Below are 20836 nucleotides of genomic sequence, written 5' to 3'. Positions count from 1 at the left end.
CAGTAGAGTTAAACCAGCAGAAATATTCCTGTATATCTGATAGTGGCTATTATTTTCAGACATCAAGGAACATGGGAATAAATGTAATGTAATGGGACTATGTCTGTATTGATGGTGTCACACATCTAATCATCGGTCTAATCATCGGTCACAGCCAATATGGGCTTTTATTTATTTATTTATTTTATTCTTTATTTTTGGTATGCAGGTAGGTACAACAGTGCCTGTATCGCCACAACAGCGTCGGCAGGCTCGATTTTCATAGTCATATTAGAACAATCATGTGGCATGTTGGGTATGCCTAAATTTTTAAATAAAAAAGGTGACAATAACATAAACAAGCTATGAACAGTATGGTTGAAGCTAAAGTAGTATAGCTCGTTTGAGGTGACTTGTCTGTCGCTGCTAATATCAGGCATATAGGGATCTATAAGTCACATGAGTAGAAGTAATTGCTGGTACAAAACAGGTAAAACAATGAAGACTTCTCTTTATAGGCGTTAACATGGCAGACTAATCTGCGTTATACTGGAGGAGTGTAAGCATCTCTTTGTAATGCTACTGAGGCGTATATCTGGGGAGGATTTCAGCGGGCACTAGGTATGTGTAGGATGGATATAATATGTAGATGCTGCAGTAGTAGACCGCCTGTATGCGATGAGACAAGTGGGTATATCATGCACTTTATGAACACAAGTGTCACAAGCTGCTGTTCGAGTGTAATGTGTGCCTGTGTGGTACCGAGTTATAACAAATTAGTTAAGCATTTCTAGTGCTAGTCATGTATGCTTGACTCTTGAATATGCTATGGAAACGAAAATAAAAAGCATGATTAACGATGAACATAAAGTAAAATGGTCAGGCAGTGCATATTCCGGTGGAGATTATAGTATAGGAGTAGTCAGTAAGCTAGTAATACAGGTCTAGACTGTGCTTATCATACATTTGTACGTGAGGTTTTGCTATCTAGACTGATATTAGGTTAAAGCAAAAGTGCTAATAGATATACACACTTGAATGTGAGCTATACAGCGTATGGGTGCAAATAGTATTTAGTTGAATAACCTCTATTGATGTCCCCCCCACGATTCCCTGAATGATCAAAAACAAGATAATAAATTCACTGGAGCGTACATAGACCATATGAGAGTGTTCATCTCAAGCATAGTAAGGTGAGAGATAGTGGGCACTTTTGAGATAATCCCAGTCCTGGGTCAGCCAATGCCTAGCCGGGGCTGTGTGTGTTCCCACTGCGCTGTTCATTGCAGCTTGCTCAGTCTCCATGGTGTGAGGAAGCGTGGAGCCCCTGTGCAGCGAGGCGGTGTGCTCGTCTGTGGGTATGTCCTCCAGGGTATGCTCAGAGCTGGGTTTGCTTGTCGTGGGCTGCTATACCTCTTTGTTAGCCCTCCTGATGCGGCCGCTCTCTTGGGCCTTGCGCTACTCCTGGGGTCCACATGGCATTGCCGGGAGGCGGTCTTTGCAATACCTGCCATGGATGGATAGTCGGGGTAGGTCACTGCCTTACCCCTCTGGGTCACATGCGTCTGGTTCCATGGCGGTTCTTCAGGCAGAGCCCCTGGTACTGGGGGCTGCATGCGAGCCTCTAATTTCTCCCAGAAGGAGGCGAAAAGTTAGTTCAGCCTGCGTTCCGTGTCTGTCCATGCTTTGCGGAGGCCAGTTTTGTGGCTGGCGTCCGCCATTTGAAAGGTCTCTCTGGTGTTAGGTTTAGGGCCCTGTGCGATGTATCGATTCCACTACTTTTGCTTTCTCTCAGCTCTGCAGTCAGGCCCAGCCCCCCCAATATAGGCTTTTTTACTATTCTGTCTAATTTTCAAGGTGTATAAATGTATATTTTGATCAACTTTTTTTGATACACTGTATTGTATTTTGCCTTCTGTAATTCACTAGATATTTATTATTTTGATAATTTCAATGTTTCTTTGTAATATGATGTCATCATTATGCATCCTGATGTTGTTGCCCACATATGTATCAAAGTTACATATGGTTTTTATTTTTTTTTTCACATAAAACTGTGATTATTAGTAATTCTGGTCATCTGTACATTATAAATGCTGCCTTTGTCTAAATATGCGTTATCTTGGCAAATACTTTTTTTCTGAGCCAAACCGTTGTCTTTCATTGTTCAATAAATCTGCATTAGACCTTTCTTATTTTCCCACTCATGTACTTTGTTTTTGTTGACACATCTAATCAGTCAGTCCCTAAGTGTGGACCCAAAACAAGAGAAGACAGCGCACAAATTGGATGCAATCCCGGAAAGATTTATTGAGATATAAGACGCAGTGTTTCAGCTCTAAGGAGCCTTTATCAAGCAGATAAAGCTGGAGCAAATACATTGCACCTCATATCTCAATAATCTGCCTAGAATCGCATCCCATTTGTGTCTAGTCTTAGTCTGTTTTGTGGATAACCTTGGAGTAGAGTTGCTTTTAACTTCAGGCACTTGAACTTCTCTTGAATTTTGCATGCTTTGTCAAGCTCTCTTTTTAGTTACCTAAATGTGTCACCAGCTGGTAGAGCTTAGTCCTACTTACAAATCAGCATCCAGATATCTACAAAATAATATCACCATGAGGCACTTTTCTATTAAGCATAAGCATAACATAATGGTCATGAAAATATATTTATTAATTAAAGGGAAAAAAAACATTTCCATTGCAGAAAAAAAAGAGCGCACATTTGAAGTGTAAACTCATTATGGTAATTTGGAAAGGATTCAATTAATTTTTCAAAGCTGTTGAAGTATCCTATTATTACACTTTATTAGTCAAGTATGTCAATAACAATAAATGACTGACATTTATGGGAACTTAATATTAGAAATATGCTATTATAAATGTCCCCCCCGTATGATAACTATGAAAGAATATGTACTTTGTGACAAGTTTTATCTGTGATAAATAATTACAATTTGACAAGTTCACTTGATGAGTTCTCCACACAACATTTTGTCTATGTTTCAAAAATACATAGCAATGAAGGGCTCACCATGTCACAAATATGCAATGTGTGATGAGTTGACCTTACTGCAAATTAAAGTTGATAAATTCACTTGACATCATTTAGATCTCACCCGATTTAGCTTTAATATGCTTGCATCCCACAGTGATTAATTCAGGTTGGTAATTTTTCACCCAATAATAATGTACAACTAAAAGCTGTATCATAAATTAAAGTGCCCTTGTATTAACAGTAGATTCAAATAAATGGTAAACATTGTGCAGATTTTGTAGGTTATGGTTGGTAATTTAGCTTGAAAAAGTTTAACATATTATCTAATTCAAAAGAACACAGCCCTGTGATAGCACCACTTATAAGGGGAAAATGTCTTAAAGGAACACTCCAAGCACCTAAAGCACTTTGTTTTGCTAAATTATCTTATGTGTGCCCTATTTTTTCAAAAAGTGTAGATTTCAATAGAAATTTGCACTTTTATAAATTAACTCTGTTACGCCCCCCCCTAGCTGTCAATCAGACAACTGGCCCTGTTACTTTGTGGCAGCTTAGCTAAGTTACTTTAACTTTAGCTAAAGTTAGTTTTATTTTAAGAGGCAGCAATTCCCCAGAGAACTTGCTTTGCAAAACCTTCTCATTGAGCTGCATTGGGGAGTCTGTGATTGGACAGCCACAGAAAGTCTGGGTAGGGTTAGAGAATGAGGGTTTGCAAAGGCAGCAGACAAGAGATCTAAGGGTTTTGCAAGATATTTGTAGATATAACTCCAATGAAAAAAAATACATAATGAAATGCATAAATGTTTTCAGTATATCTAGCGATTTATTTATTCATTTTATCTGGGCATGTCGCCCTAACAGAATAAACTATAGAAGCTTTGCAAACAGTTGTACAGCTTGATGTGTGACACCCCTAAAATGTTGTGGAAAGTAATCCCCTACACTATGCTGTGGAAGGTAACCCCCTATCAGTCAACAAAGAGAGCAATAGTCTGCTATAGTGGTCATGGTGACTGTATTGTCATAGCTCTCTCAATGTAAGTAGTCAAACCATTTAATAACAATTACAATCTTTACCTTGAGTCTACTGGATGCTGCCACCCGAGTCCTCTCATCTCAGAGCCCTCAGCTTTCAAATAAGCCCAGCAGTGCAGGGCTTTGCTCATTGGTTGAAAGTGATCAGATGTTGCTCTCAGCCAATGAGCTTGACCTGCACTGTACTTAACTCTGGCCTAACTTCTAACTGAGATGTAGTTACTAAATAGTTTGTACATACATGGGTGAGGGTTGCAGGGCATTCCTGGCACAATAACCAAAACAGAATGCCATACTGGTTATGATGCCCCTCTCCCTAAACCTTGAGCCCAGCCCTAATAAGCCCTGTCTAAACTGAAAGCTGCATTTTTTTTAAACTAACCATTACATTAGTCATTTTGACACTTGGAAGGTACACCTGCTCTCTGGTATCCAGGTACAGCAGCATAAGCATAAGTCCATATTTCTCCTACACCGAAGCTTCAATTTGTGCAATTATCAACCATTGATAAAAAAAAAATATAAAGGAGATGACATATTAATATGAATCTACATATTAGAGTAACAAAATAACATAATGAAATGTATTTATAAAGTTTGATGCAGTTAAAATATTGAAATAAAACAATCAGATCAAATTGCATACTATTATGTTTTGTGTTTGAAACACCATAAAATAATGATTTGCTTCGATTTAATATGATGACAGGCGGTGTCATAGAGACAAGGTGGCACAAAAGAAATCTTCAGATAGACGCACAATAAAAAGAAATGTTGTAACAGAAATGAAATTGTAGAAAAGGCTTTATAACAATCAGCTATTCTTTCACAGCTAGCTAATGATAGGAAAATCTCACACATAAAATGACATCATTAAAAAAAAAGATTTGCCCCAACTGAACTTCACATCACGGATTACTGGAAACCAAGTAACAATGAAATGATTAGAAGACGTGACTCTGAAGCTTGACGCAGATATATGTTTAAGTAATGGAAAGCTTTGTTGAGATTGTTTGGCATTTTGAAGAAGAAGTAAAATCGCCAGGCAGGCAACTCTGGATAAAGGAAGGTCTCCAGTGAAAATATCCTGCAGAAAGAACTTCTTATACAAAGTTTAATGCTAACAACCCCTCGAAAAGAACAGATTCATGTAGAGAACTATTTAAAAAGACTAGATTACATTACATAAACCAAAAAGCATGTAAATCTGTGTTTAAGAAAGGATAATGTGTATAAATTATTCATTTTATGTGATTTAATGCAAAAAAAAAAAAAAAATTGCATAGTTGAAAGCTTATTCCAGATACAACTTGCATTTAAATTGTATACAAGCGAATATAATTTCCATCTTTCCATCATGGAAAGTTTAAAGGAACTTTTTTATTTTATTTTATCATTAAACTACACTTATAAAGAAATGTGTGTTTTATGTTATAGTATATTGCTGTGTGTTTGGCTGACATCAGCAAATAATATTTTTCAACCAGGGAGCAACTCAGTGTTTGAAACCCTTCCCCGACACTACCCTATATGCCGGCAAAGGATGAGTATATATCCTAACCTTATCTCCAATTCCTCTCTAGGTCCGATAACGATAACAAGTATACTACCATATTGGCAAGGGAGTAACTGCACTGGGTGCCTTCAGCATATATCATTAAAATAATGCACTCATCTATTCATTTATTTATTTATACAATATTTTACCAAGAAGCATACATTGAGATTTCTCTCATTTTCAAGTATGCTCTGGGCCCACAAACATGTAATTGTTACAATGAAATGTTAAATTATACAATATGATATTACAAATACAAAGTAATATTAAAATACACAGTATAATATAAAAAAATATACAGTAATATTAAAATACAAATATATACATTTAACACAGAACAAGTGAGAAATACAATCAACCATGATTACAGATGCATTCTGTGCTAGGATTTTAGTGTGGAAGAAGACTTAATTGTGCCTGGGAGGTTATTCCACAATTGCGCTGGTCTGTAAGAAAATTAAGATCGAGCTACTTTCTTTTCATAATGCGTTATATTAAATAAAGTGCTGGTACTGGATCGGTGATTATAGGAGGTAGGAATGGCCGGGGAGATCATTCTACTCAGATAGCTTAGAAATGTTATCAACCCCTTATTTAACAAGATTAGTAGGTGTGTCCAGTGGCGTACATACCGGGGTCGCAGGGGTCGCGGCTGCGTCTGGGCCCGGCCCACCAGGGGGCCTGGTCGCCCTACGACCCGGTATGTACCCAGTGTGGCCAGCCTCTTCTCCTTGGGGGCCCAGGAGCCAGCCACCCAAGGGTCCCCCGAGGCTGGCCCTGGTGTCACCGGGCGGGCAGGCTGGTGGGCGCACGAGGGAGCACTCTCCCCTGAGTGCTCCCTCTTCAGCTCCCTCACGCGCCGCACTGATGCCGGGCCAGGAGATGACGTCATATTCTGGCTCCAGTATCAGTGCGGCGCGCAAGGGAGCTGAACAGGAAGCACTCAGGGTAGAGTGCTCCCTCGCGTGCCCGCCAGCCAGCCAGCCTGCCCGGTGACCGGCCGCCCAGGAGCACCCCTGGACCTCAGGGAATCCCCTCAGCACTCCCAAAGGTAGGGAGGCTGGGGATTACATTTTAAAAAAAAGTGTGTGTGTGTGTGTTAGAGTGTGTGTTAGAGTTAGTGTGTGTGTGTGTTAGTGTGTGTGTGTTAGTGTTAGAGTGTGTGTTAGTGTTAGTGTGTGCGTGTCTGTGTGTTAGTGTGTGTGTGTGTGTGTGTGCGTGTGTGTGTGTTAGTGTGTGTGTTAGAGTGTGTGTGTGTGTTAGTGTGTGTTAGTGTTAGAGTGTGTTAGTGTTAGAGTGTGTGTGTGTATGTGTTAGTGTGTGTTAGTGTTAGTTTTTGTGTCAGTGTGTGTGTTAGTTTGTGTGTGTCAGTGAATGTGTTACTGTGTGTGTGTTACTGAGTGTGTTAGTTTGTGTGCGTCTGTTAGTGAGTCTGTTTGGTGTCTGTTAGTGAGTGTGTGTTTTGTAAGTGAGTGTGTATGTGTCTGTCTGTCAGTGAGTGTGTATGTATGTCTGTCACTGAGTGTGTGTCTGTCAGTAAATGTGTGTGTCTGTTAGCTAGTGTGTATGCGTCTGTTCGTGAGAGTGTGTGTCTGTTTGCTAGTGTGTATGCACCTGTTCGTGAGAGTGCGTGTGTGTGTCTTCAGCACTTGCCTTTATCACGTGCCGGACTCCCTTGGCGCTGGGGATCCCTCGGCCCGGTCCGCCTCTCAGCTTCGAATGCACATGCGCGGCAAGAGCCACGCACGCATTCAAACCGCCCATAGGAAAGCACTACTCAATGCTTTCCTATGGACGTTCAGCATCTTCTCACTGTGAGAATTTTCACAGTGAGAATCGCAGAAGCTCCTGTAGCAGCTGTCAATGAGACAGCCACTAGAGGCTGGATTAACCCTCAGTGAAACATAGCAGTTTCTCTGAAACTGCTATGTTTTCAGCTACAGGGTTAAAACTAGAGGGACCTGGCACCCAGACCACTTCATTAAAGCTGATGTGATCTCGGTGTCTGTCGTGGTCCTTTAAGTGTATGTGTATCTGCATGCACTGGCGTACATACCGCGGTTCCAGGGGTCACAGGGGTCACAGCCCTGCGTCTCCTGCGACCAGGTGCCTGCTGCCATGTGTTGCGGCCCCCGGCCCGCGCAGAGTAAGCGCGGGGGGGGGGGGCATGGATCAGTTTTTGCACTGGGGCCCCATGGGTTGTGTGTACGCCACTGGGTGTGTCCTAGCATTTGCGAAGCAGTATAGCTATACAGCACTTAGCACACAAAGCTATACAGCACTTAGCACACAAAGTCACAAATACCTCTCCTATGCCCCAGCACTGGCATTTACACTTCAGGAAAAAATATCTCTCTCATAGCAGTCCATTCCCCCCTCTTTATCTGATGGGGTGTGTGGGGGGACCCACACTGTCTCTACACTAAAACCTTCTGTCTAGATCAGACTTCATTCTTTCTAGCTTTTCTTTCAGGTATATTTAAGAAATATACAGTTAGGTAGCACCTATAGTTTGCAAAACATGTTATAAATTCCCATTTTTTGTTACAGATAAACAGATTAATGGGAAAAAAAATATTAAAACACATAATTTAATTTGATAGGTATTCCTGAACAATCTGTACACAATGTTGCTGTTTATCAAAAATGTGCAGGATTTGCAACAAATGTTTAAAAACATATTATGGTTTATTTTTCTACACATTTTAATTTTTTTTCATTTCTAAAATAGTCATGTAGATATTGGGAGGAATTAAATATTTACACATGAAACGGGGTCTGAAATTTTAGAAAATATGTAAAAATAAAAACCTAATAGCTTGTACTTTTGTCCTTTGGATAGTCTCTGCTGAAGGTGACAACAGCAATTAATTTTGACCTACATTGGTTGCTGTAGAATGTGGGAGGAGGGAAATGAAAAGAAGGAAGTGGAAAGTGGAAGTCTCTCTGCACATATGCAGAGCGGTAGAATAGAACCTCAGCAGAAAAATGCATTTATTTGCAGTATGGAAAATAATGCCAACAATTATAACTAAGTCACTAAATATTATTGCTTTGTTTCTTTAGCACACTGTATGCAACCTGTAGGAATACGACTTAGAACATAGTCATATAGAAACATGTTACACCTTCAAATGCACAAAGCCTAAAAATTCTCACTAGTTTAGGGATATTGGAATATGCAATCACTAAGCATTTAATAAAATTAAAACCGAGCAAATTATGTTAATGTCACATATGAACACTGAAGTGATCCAAGGGCATTAAGTCCAGAGGACACAATGAAGTTCCCTAGGTTTGCAAACGAAAATATACAGAGTAAAATCACATTTTATTAAAGAACATAAGTATCAAAGTAAAGTAATCACACCAGATCTAAATACCTAAGGAGAGCTAACGAGCTCAGCAAACCTGATGGGGAGGAGGGATAGCAGACTATAGGAGGCTACTGAATGGCAAATAGTGAATGAAATATCAGATGGAAATCTATATACTATAACCCTCACCAGCTGGTGAAAAGAATGGAAGTATATGTCACTTGCAATGAAGCCAGTCTGTAGTGCTAGATGCGAGTGCACCAGCAAATTAAACTGTGCAGCCTCTTGTTGCCAGTTTCTAAGATCTGTCAGGTTGTACACACTTGCTCTTATTAACCCCTTAAGGACACATGACATGTGTGACACGTCATAATTCCCTTTTATTCCAGAAGTTTGGTCCTTAAGGGGTTAAAATATTGACACAATATATCTCTCAGTTATTGTACTAAACGATCTGGATAAATGCAAGAGGAGACTAAAGTATAAACAGAAGATCCTTCACTAAACTAATCGTATAAATGACTTCAAGGTCACTATCTGAAGAAATAAAACAAGGGCTATACAAAAATGTGGTGTCCACCTTAATAGTGAAAAATACAAACAGCTAAGCACAATAGCCTGTAGTATGCATACTAACTCATAAGTCGCTAGCTGAATATATGAATATACTATAGACTGTACACTAAATAGCCATAAAGAAAAATCCCCTGATAATTTCCTTCCAGCTAAGAATGTCATAAAAAAAAAAAACATCATAGAGAGTATTCCCTTTAGGTATGCTCTATAAATCCTCTAACCATCACAAAAAAAGTGCCAAACTAAAAGGTGCCATGAAAATAAAATGAAAAAATAATCATGAAGCCTTACATAAACTGCTTTTTGGTTATGAGATTTAATGAAAGATATCCTGGAAATTGAACTTGATTTATTCACGTGATATAATTAGTATCTTGATATGGAACAACTTACCAGTTTTTGGCCTGTAAGACCTTCAAGAAGATCCAGAAGTCTTCTCCCATCTTGAAGGTCAATAAACAGATCTTCAATTGGCTGTTTCCCAAACTGGAGAGAAAACAATGTGGAATAAATTAAAATGGAATTTATTTGTATTGAAGAACAAAATTCAATCTTAGTTGCATAGTACACAGAATAGACATATATAATCAGAATTACACGTATGCAAGTGCAGTGTAGTTAGGAAACCCTTGTTTCTAGGATAGTACATGGATCTATATAGCTATCCTGTAAAATTGATTATCAATATGTTATTTCTGATACCCTACCATAATATATAAGTACAGATATCGATTAGCAATACTTGTTATACTCTATTGCAGGTATAGGCAACCTTCGGCACTCCAGATGTTGTGGACTACATCCCACATAATGCTCTTACATCCATAATGCCAGCAAAGCATCATGGGAGATGTAGTCAACAACATTCTAGTGCCGAAGATTGCCTGTGCCTGCTCTATTGGTTAACTCAAACAATGTATTCCTTCTCAACAGTCCAGGTGTAGCCTTTTGCATTAGGGTAGAATTTGGCAAAAAATACCTGCCAATAAAATATTAGCAGAAAACATATCTGTGACAAACTGCCATTTGCCACTGGGGATTGGAGAGGACTGCTTGCCCGCCTCCTACCTTCTGACTATGGCCCTGGGATATATGGCATTTGAAAACACTATTTGTGCCCTGTGACAAAACTGGAGATTGTGCACAAATATGACTATTAACCATATTTTGTATGATTCCCTTCGTTTGTTGCACTGTTCCCCATGTGTTTCATCCGTTGGTTTGGCTGGATAGACTATCAGACAAACTGTGGAGTTACTGGGTGGCCACCATTTCATGTATCAGAGGCACATGGTGAGAACAATGGATGGATTTTAACTCACAGACACTGTTTTGACTTTTCTACACGGTGCCATCTCGCCGGTATTTGGTGCACAAAGACATCGTTCAGTAGTTTTAAACTACAGAACAGGGGACACATTTAACAGTAATTATTTTTCATACAGCCTGTATATGTTCTGCGGAATCTGCATTAAACCGTATATTGGATATGTGGTTCACCCAGATCCCCCGGTTCTCAGTATATACATATTTTGATGGGGTTATTGCATGTTTTGGGGTCCCTGTGATATGTTTTATAATACTGTATTTTCCTGCCTGTGATAATTAAATTAGTCTATTGTGTTGAGATAATTGTATCACAGGCAGAGGGGAGGATTTCTGATGTAATGAATGGTAGTGTTTGCTGTCTTGTAATGTGTTGATTGGTTGTTTTTTTAAAACCCTGTGGGCAGTACTATGTTTGTAGAATGTGAATAAAAGAGGCTATATGTGCCAGTACAGTCAGTTCTTCTTCACCCTCAATCTAGAGTCCTGTCTCTTTTTGGGGAAACTGCTATATCACTACAAGGGATTGCTATGCTTGTCATACTCCCTTGAGCTTTAATCACTTAGCTTTTTTAAGAGCTTGTTCCTGATTCGCTCTCCTGGAGGAGAGGTTTTCCCCACACAGGGTGGACAGAAGATGGCGAGACTGCAGTTAAGCTACGGCGGTTGTGGAGTCTGCAGTGGTTGTGGTGTCCAGTGCGGTGCTTGTGGTCCTCGGCGCAAGCTAGGAAGTGTCCATCAACGGAAGGTACTCGGTCAGAGTACGGGGAGTTCCGTTACAATATCTCAGCCTTTTTTATACCTTAAGTTTCTGTGGGCATTGAAATCTTTGCAAAACAACATTAAAAGCCAAATCACAATCAATGCTTGACTCTAGAACTAGCACTCAGGGCTGCCTCATGGGAATACAGGCAGTGCTGCAGTAAGATGCTCATGCCAGGGTCTCGTTATCACTATCCAGTCTGGTTGAGAATATATAAATATTTCCCCTAAATAGACTGCACTGAAGATCTCCTGCCGAGCAGGCCCCTCACCAGACAACATCACAGGATCCCTCATCTACACTTATCAGCATGGATAGGATATGATGTAATTTCACTTCACCCAGCTCACTACTAGGATAATGCATAGCAGTTCAAACAGAGCCCGCAGCTTGTTTGTGTGTGTTTGTGTATATGGCAGTGTGTATCTGGTAGAATGCCAGGCTTAGTATCCCATATTGTTGGTGTGTCTGACTGTATAACAGAGCTTCACGCAAATAATACTCACAGTAATGTGTTTTTCAATTACTATAAATGTTTTTAATAGGTCTGTATAACTAGGATACACTGTTCTTGTTCTAAATGACAATGTTGTTGAATGGCTGTATGTCTTCAAGTGTGTGTCTAGAAATTAGCATTTGTATTTCTGTGTGTCTGTGAATAATTATATGCATGTGTCTGTGCATAAATATCTGGGATGTTTTATGAGCGTCATCAACGGTGTCAAGCTAAGGAAGGGTTTATCACTATATTGTGAGCAGTGTACTAAGTAGTGATGTTTACCTCAAAACAGCAAGTTTAGACAAATGTAGTCTATATAGCTTGATGGGTATACATGAAATAGATTATTGTCTGAAACAGCAATAAATATTCAATGTATTTTTACTCTTTCAATAACAAACTGCATAGATGATGAAACTTTTACACTTAAAAACTTTTGAAAATCTCTTTGATTTGGTACTCAGATTTTAATATTCCATAAAATTCCTTCCCCACCCCTAAAGTTATTTTTCTAAAGAATGATCCAAAGAATGAAATCTCAGTACAAACTAAGTAGCATTACGGTTTCCTACACAATGGCTTTGCTTCACACTACTGACTTCATATATTTTACCTTTGGCTCAGTGAAGGAAATCATATCACTTTGGCAACTAATCCTTCAAAAGACAGTGTGTTGTGGATCATCCTGACACGGTGGCTGTCACTCTAATGCTGAGAGTGGAATTTTGATTTTAAGGTCTTAATTTAACATGCAGCGCTCAAGAAAGAAAGAAAAAATCACCCTCAAAGCTATCTAGAGATGAGAAAACCACTTCAATAATCTGTGAAATATTATCCCAAAAAATTCTTTAGTTGATTAATAGCTTTTATATGATGATGTACAATTTACTGTAATAATTATCTTCTGAACTTTGCTGCAGAGGTGAAAGCAGATTCACTGGTATCAGACTGGCTTTGAATGACAGTGCTGTGGTACTCTGTGAGTATCACAAATAAGTATAACTCCCAATAGGAATTCGGGTAAGTGATTCTGATTCTTTGCGCTCAGTTGAATGACAGAATAGCCACCGGTGTCACGATCTCATGGTAAAGATTAACCTGCCATTTATCCTTGACAATCGCGCAGTGTAAATAAATTAGGATCTCCTGTTTTTCACTATCCTGTATTAATATAAATTAGAGAGAATACTTCACTATTTGTTGAAGACATACTAACCAAGAAGCTTAGATCTATGCTAACCCAGCCATGTAAGACACTTTCACAATAATGCAACACAATTTTTATTTATTAACATGTTAACAGTTGTTAACAATGTTGACCTGCTGACAATTGCTTCATTCCAATACAACTTTTACTGTTATTGAATCAATAAAAGGGATCTTTACTTTACGTTAAACATTATGTTATGTTACATTCCAGCGGTCACAATAATACCAAAGAGGAGTTAGTACAGAGTAGCAGGGTATACATGAGTGTGATGTATAGACAACACAAAATATATGTAAGATGATACAAAATGTACTTAAAATGATACTATAATCACTCAGACCCCTTCATCTCAATGAAGGGATCTGGGTGAAGTGTTTCTGTCCTTTTAACTCTGCAGTGCAAAACATGCTTAGATTGCAGGTTTAAATCCCCCTCTAGTTACTGTCAGTATGACAGCAGTAGAGGTGTTTCCGTGACACTAACAGAGTATATATGGAAGCCCCCATAGGGGGCTTTCGTTTGAGGAAGTTTGAATATGCATGCGATGGAGGCCATTTTGTGGGAGGTGGGGAGGTGAACAAAACAACAACAAAAAGTTTTACTTTTATTTATTTTTAGGTTTTTTTATGGCAAGATGGTGGGAGGGCAATTGCCTGAGAACACAGACACCTTAGCCTTAGGATGCAGGTTTATATTCCAAATGCTATAGTGTTCCTTTAAGCTCCTTCTTAAACTTTTTTATTTTTTTTAGATTTTGAAGTTTGGACATAAGACCTTTTTCCATTGTTTTTGACATTGTGAATTAGAAATATGCGTTTTCTGTTTTATTGATGTCCCAGATATATTTTACAGGATTTGTGTCGATCTGTAATTGCTTTATAAGTCCCAAGATACTTTTTACGTTTATAACCCTAGTTTTTATTTTTCATTATTAATGATTGTTTAATGTTTGTATGTGATTTTTTTTTCTAATCTGCAGATTACCTTTTGTAATTCCTTCAGTTTGGTTGTATTGTTCATTTTATGTTATAGATCGTTTCCTGCCTGCTTTTATCAATTATGCCTACTTTTCATGTATATTGTGATTCAATGTACTCTTTTAATGAGTGAATGTTTGAACAACAAGTACAATTATGTTTAAATGTGTGATGGCTGATTAGAGCATGTTGCAATCTGGTAACAGTGTATATAAAGACAGCGAGACTTACACTGGGAGCTGACCGAGGTGCTGAACAGACGGCGCGGAGGAGGAGAGAGCTGACAGGAGCTGCAGGAAAGGTAAGTACAGCTCTGCCAGCACCCCTCTCCCCCCACTGAACTACCAATGCTGGACCACCAGGGAAGGAGCCCCCCCCCCCCCCTGGCCAGCTAGCAAGCAGGGAGGGGGGACGAAAAAAAAAGATAATAAAAAAAATAATAATAATAATAATTAAATAATAAATAATAATAATAAAAAAAATAATAATATAAAAAAATAATAATAATAATAATTAATAATATATCAAATGCCCACCCCCACCAACACATACACAAACACACACTGCATCACACACTCACACTTCATTCATATACACACACTGCACTCACACACACTGCATTCATTATATACACACACTGGAAATAAATATTCAATAATATATACGCACACACACTGCACTCATACGCACACACACTGCACTCATACTCACACACACTGCACTCATACTCACACACACTGCACTCATACACGCACTGCACTCATACACGCACTGCACTCATACACGCACTGCACTCATACACGCACTGCACTCATACACGCACTGCACTCATACACGCACTGCACTCATCCGCACACTGCACTCATCCGCACACTGCACTCATACGCACACTGCATTCATACGCACACACTGCATTCATTATATACACACACTGTAAATAAATATTCAATTAATATCATTTTTTTAGGATCTAATTTTATTTAGAAATTTACCAGTAGCTGCTGCATTTCCCACCCTAGTCTTATACTCGAGTCAATACGTTTTCCCAGTTTTTTGGGGTAAAATTAGGGGCCTCGGCTTATATTCGGGTCGGCTTATACTCGAGTATATACGGTAATTATAAAATAAACAAATTAAAACCAATGTGGCTTAGTAGAGAAGTAAAACAAGAGATTAAAAATAAGAAAAGGGCATTTAAAGCATTTAAATCGGACAAATCAGATGCATCTTATAAAAGATATAAGGAAGCAAATAATGCGTGCAAAAAGGCAATTAGATTTGCTAAACTTCAAAATGAAAAAATGATAGCTAAAGAGAGCAAAACCAACCCCAAAGCATTTTTTTAAGTGCATAAATTCTAAAAAAAACCAAAAAAGAAAGTGTAGGTACACTAAAAACTGAAACGGGGGTGTTAGTTAATGAAGATCAGGAAAAGGCAGGAATTTTAAATAACTATTTCTCCTCCATATATATTAAGGAAGAACCCATGGCAATAGATGTTCAAATGATTGCTACTAAAAACTTGCAGAATAATTGTAATTGGATAACTCAAGACAAGGTGCTGCAGCAACTAAAGAAAGTTAATATAAACAAAGCTCCAAGGCCTGGCGGTATCCACGAGTACTTAGGGAACTAAGTGTAGAAATAAGTGAACCTCTGTTTTTAATCTTTCAGGATTCTTTTCTTTCAGGAAGTGTTCCGGAGGATTGGAGGAAGGCAGATGTGGTTCCTATATTCAAAAAGGGTTCAAAATCCTTGCCTGGAAATTATAGACCTGTGAGCTTAACTTCTGTGGCTGGGAAAATATTTTAAAGGTTATTAAGGGATAATATTCAAGAATTCCTTGAGAAGAACATGGTTATCAGCAAAATTCTGCACGTTTTATGAAGCACAGGTCATGTCAAACTAACTTGTTTGCGTTCTATGAAGAAGTAATTAGAAGTATAGATCAGGGTGTTGCAGTGGATGTGATCTATTTGGATTTTGCCAAGGCATTTGACACAGTTCCACACAATAGATTAGTGTTCAAACTCAAGGAAATCGGTCTAAATGAAAATGCTTGTTCTTGGGTAGAACATTGGCTTAAAAACAGAGTACAAAGAGTTGTCATTAATGGTAAATTTTCAAGCTGGACAGAGGTGGCAAGTGGTGTCCCTCAGGGGTCTGTTCTAGGACCCCTTGTTTTTAACATGTTTATAAATGATCTTGAAGACAGCATCGAAAGTCATGTTTCAGTGTTTGCGGATGACACAAAACTCTGTAAAAAATTACAATGTGAGCAAGATACTACTTTGCTGCAGAGGGATTTAGATAGACTAGGGGACTGGGCACTCAAATGGCAGATGAAATTTAATGTGAAAAAATGCAAAGTTATGCACTTCGGCGTAAAGAATACACAAGCAACGTATATCCTTAATGGAAGCGAATTAGGGATAACAACACACGAAAAGGACTTGGGAATTGTTATAGACAACAAACTATTCAACAATGTGCAATGTCAATCAGCAGTGGCCAAGGCCAGTAAGGTATTGTCATGCATGAAAAAGGGCATTCATTCTCGGGACGAGAATATAATTTTGCCTCTTTATAAATCACTGGTAAGTAGTGATGTACCGAACTGTCCGCCGGCGAACAGTTCCCGGCGAAATTAGCGTGTTCGCGTTCGCCGCGGCGGGCGGACACATGCGCAGTTCGATCCGCCCCCTATTCATCATCATTGGGCAAATTTTGACCCTGTGCCTCTCGGTCAGCAGACACATTCCAGCCAATCAGCAGCACTCCCTCCCTTCCACACCCTCCAACCTCCCTCCCAGCATCCATTTTCGATTCATTCGGAAGATGCATGCTTAGTGAGAGGAGGGAAAGTTTAGCTGCTGCTGATTAGATAGGGAAATTGATAGCTAGGCTTCGGTATTCAGTGTCCACTACAATCCTGAAGGACTCATCTGATCTCTGCTGTAAGGACAGCACCCCAAAAAGCCCTTTTTAGGGCTATAACATCAGGCTGCTTTTTTTTTTTTCTGTGTAATGTAATTGCAGGTGCCTGCCTGGCAGCTTCTGTGTGAGGTTCACATTGGATACTGTGCCTATTTGCCCAGTGCCACCACTCATATCTGTTTTAACAATAGGTTAAGCTTTACATTTAAAATAAATATATTTTTTTCACTGTAATAGAAGAGCAGTTGCCTGCCTGCCAGTTTCTGTGTGAGGTTCACATTGGATACTGTGCCCACTTGCCCAGTGCCACCACTCATATCTGTTTTAACAATTGGTTAAGCTTTAGATTTAAAATAAATATTTTTTTTTCACTGTAATAGAAGAGCAGTTGCCTGCCTGCCAGCTTCTGTGTCAGGTTGGATGCCTTGCCCATTTGCACAGTCAGTGCCACCACTCATATCTGTTTTAACAATAGCTTAAGCTTTAGATTTTAAAGAAATCATTTTTTTCACTGTAATAGAAGATCAGTTAGTTGTCTGCAAGCGTCTGGGTGTCAGGCCTACTTCAGCGTGTGCTCTGCAGACCTGTGCCAGCGTGCTTTGACAGTTGCCAATCATATCTGGTGTCTCTTTAGCGTGCTTTTACAAAGAAAAAAGGTTTCCAGTGTAAGCTAATAGCAGACAGTCAGTGTCCTTCAAGCGGCTCTGTCAGGCCTTCCTTCAGCATGTGCCCTGCACAACCCTGCCAGCGTGCTTTGACAGTTGCCACTCATATCTTGTGTCTCTATAGCGTGCTTTTACAACCAAAATTTTGTTTCCACTGTAATAGAAGAGCAGTTGCCTGCCTGCCAGCTTCTGTGTGAGGTTCACATTGGATACTGTGCACACTAGCCCAGTGCCACCACTCATATCTGTTTTAACAATTGGTTAAGCTTTAGATTTAAAATAAATAATTTTTTTCACTGTAATAGAAGAGCAGTTGCCTGCCTGCCAGCTTCTGTGTCAGGTTGGATGCCTTGCCCATTTGCACAGTCAGTGCCACCACTCATATCTGTTTTAACAATAGCTTAAGCTTTAGATTTTAAAGAAATCATTTTTTTTTCACTGTAATAGAAGATCAGTTAGTTGTCTGCAAGCATCTGGGTGTCAGGCCTACTTCAGCGTGTGCTCTGTAGACCTGTTCCAGCGTGCTTTGACAGTTGTCAATCATATTTGGTGTCTCTATAGCGTGCTTTTAAAACCAAAATTTGTTTTTCACTGTTATAGATTGAATAGCAGTTACTTGTCTTCAAGTGGGTGTCTCAGGCCTACAGTGTGTGCTCTGCAGAACTGTTCCAGTGCACATTGCCAATCATATCTGGTGTCTCTATAGCGTGCTTTTAAAACCAAAATTTGTTTTTCACTGTTATAGATTGAATAGCAGTTACTTGTCTTCAAGCGGCTCTGTCAGTCCTTCCTTCAGCGTGTGCTCTGCAGAACTGTTCCAGTGCACATTGCCAATCATATCTGGTCTCACAGTAGCTTGCACGCATAGTACCACTAATCCCCCAAAAAATGACAGGCAGAGGCAGGCCACCCCGCAGGGGCCGTCGTGGTCGTGGTGCTGTGATTCCCTTTTGCCCTAGAATAATGCCCAGTTTTCAGAAGCCACGTATCCTGAACTTGAAAAGTTCTGAGGACTTAGTTGACTGGCTAACACAGGACACCCAATCTCGTACAGCCTCCGCTCGGAACCTTGACGCACCATCCTCCTCCAGCTTAGCTTCAGGCACCTCTCAAGATAGCACTCACCCGCCTGCCGCCACCACCAAAACTAGCACCACAGCCGCTTTACTTGGTATGTCAGAGGAGTTATTCACACACCCGTTTGAAGAAGTGAGTGATGCGCAACCATTATTGCTAGAGGATGTAGATAACAGGGATATGTCTCAGGCAGGCAGCATTAAACACATGGAGGTACGGTGTGATGATGATGATGTTGTACCCGCTGCTGCTTCCTTTTCTGAGTTGTCAGATACAAGCGAAGCGTGCATGCATCGACACCCGGGGTCAGCCCGACAGCACGCCAATCAACGCATGCTGTGTCCACCACCAGAATGCCGTCATTGCAGAGCTCAGCAGTGTGGCATTTTTTTGTGTGTCTGCCTCTGACAACAGCGATGCCATTTGCAACCTGTGCCAAAGGAAACTGAGTCGTGGGAGGTCCAACACCCACCTAGGTACAACTGCTTTGCGTAGGCACATGATCTCACATCACAAACGCCTATGGGATCAACACATGAGTACAAGCAGCACGCCTACTCTAAGCCGCCATCCTCCTCCTCGTCCAGCATCTTCAGCCACGTCAACCACTGCTGTCCTTCTTGCCCCCTCTCAACCATCCGCCACTCCGTCTCCCGCCTTGAGCAGTTCCCGCTCATCTGCCCACAGTCATGTGTTTCTGTCAAGGACATGTTTGAGCGTAAGAAGCCAATGTCACCAAGTCACCCCCTTGCCCAGCATCTGACAGCTGGCTTGTCCAAACTATTAGCCCGCCAGCTTTTACCATACAATCTGGTTGAGTCTGAGGCGTTCAAAAAATTTGTAGCTATTGGGACACCGCAGTGGAAGGTACCCGGCCGGAATTTCTTTTCACAAAAGGCAATCCCCAACTTGTACTCGATTGTGCAAAAGGCACACAGTGTTGGGGCAAGGGTCCATCTGACCACTGATACCTGGTCTGTAAAGCATGGTCAGGGCAGGTATATCACCTACACTGCGCATTGGGTAAACCTGCTGACGGCTGACAAGCAAGGAATGCGTGGCATTGCAGAGGAGTTGGTGACACCGCCACGAATTGCAGGCAGTCCTGCTGCCACCTCCTCTACTCCTCCTACTCCATCCTCTTCCATAACCTCCTCGGCTGAGTCCTCTTGTGCCGCTGCTTCTTGCTCCACATCAACGGCACCCCCCCAGCTCCCCAGGTACTATTCCACATCCCGGATACGGCAGTGTCACGCCGTCTTGGGTTTGACTTGCTTGAAAGCAGAGAGTCACACCGGACAAGCACTCCTGTCCGCCCTGAACGCACAGGTGGAAAAGTGGCTGACTCCGCAGCAACTGGATATCGGCAAAGTGGTGTGTGACAACGGAAAAAATTTGATAGCGGCATTGAAGTTGGGCAAGTTGACACATGTGCCGTGCATGGCACATGTGTGTAATCTGATCGTACAACGCTTTGTGCATAAGTACACAGGCTTACAGGACGTCCTGAAGCAGGCCAGGAAGGTGTGTGGCCATTTCAGGCGTTCCTACATGGCCATGGCTCACTTTGCCGATATCCAGCGGCGAAACAACATGCCAGTGAGGCGCTTGATTTGCGACAGCCCTACACGTTGGAATTCAACACTCCTAATGTTCGACCGCCTGCTCCAACAAGAAAAAGCTGTTAATGAATATTTGTATGACCGGGGTGCTAGGACAGCCTCTGGGGAGCTGGGAATTTTTTTGCCACGTTACTGGACGCTCATGCGCAATGCCTGTAGGCTCATGCGTCCTTTTGAGGAGGTGACAAACCTAGTCAGTCGCAGTTGTGTGTGTGCGTGTGTATGGCTGTCTGCCTGTGTGTGTGTGTGTGACAGGGTGAAGATTTCTTGCACATGGGTGTGACAGGGTGAAGATTTC

At 40.6% G+C, this 20836-nt stretch overlaps 1 protein-coding gene across 1 annotated transcript in view; it reads right to left on the bottom strand.

The window, feature by feature from the left end:
• The window catches only part of DMD (dystrophin), a 2317639-nt gene that overhangs the window by 1776702 nt on the left and 520101 nt on the right, over positions 1-20836 (bottom strand). Inside the window, exon 3 of the mRNA XM_063457949.1 lies at positions 9856-9948. Coding sequence (XP_063314019.1) covers positions 9856-9948 — 93 coding nt within the window. The remainder of the gene's footprint in view (positions 1-9855; positions 9949-20836) is intronic.

This window comes from Pelobates fuscus, chromosome 1 (genome assembly GCF_036172605.1).
Source record: "Pelobates fuscus isolate aPelFus1 chromosome 1, aPelFus1.pri, whole genome shotgun sequence".
Classification (NCBI taxonomy): Eukaryota; Metazoa; Chordata; class Amphibia; order Anura; family Pelobatidae; genus Pelobates; species Pelobates fuscus.
The sequence above is the reverse complement of the archived record's forward strand: the minus strand, read 5'-3'. Positions and strand labels throughout refer to the sequence as shown.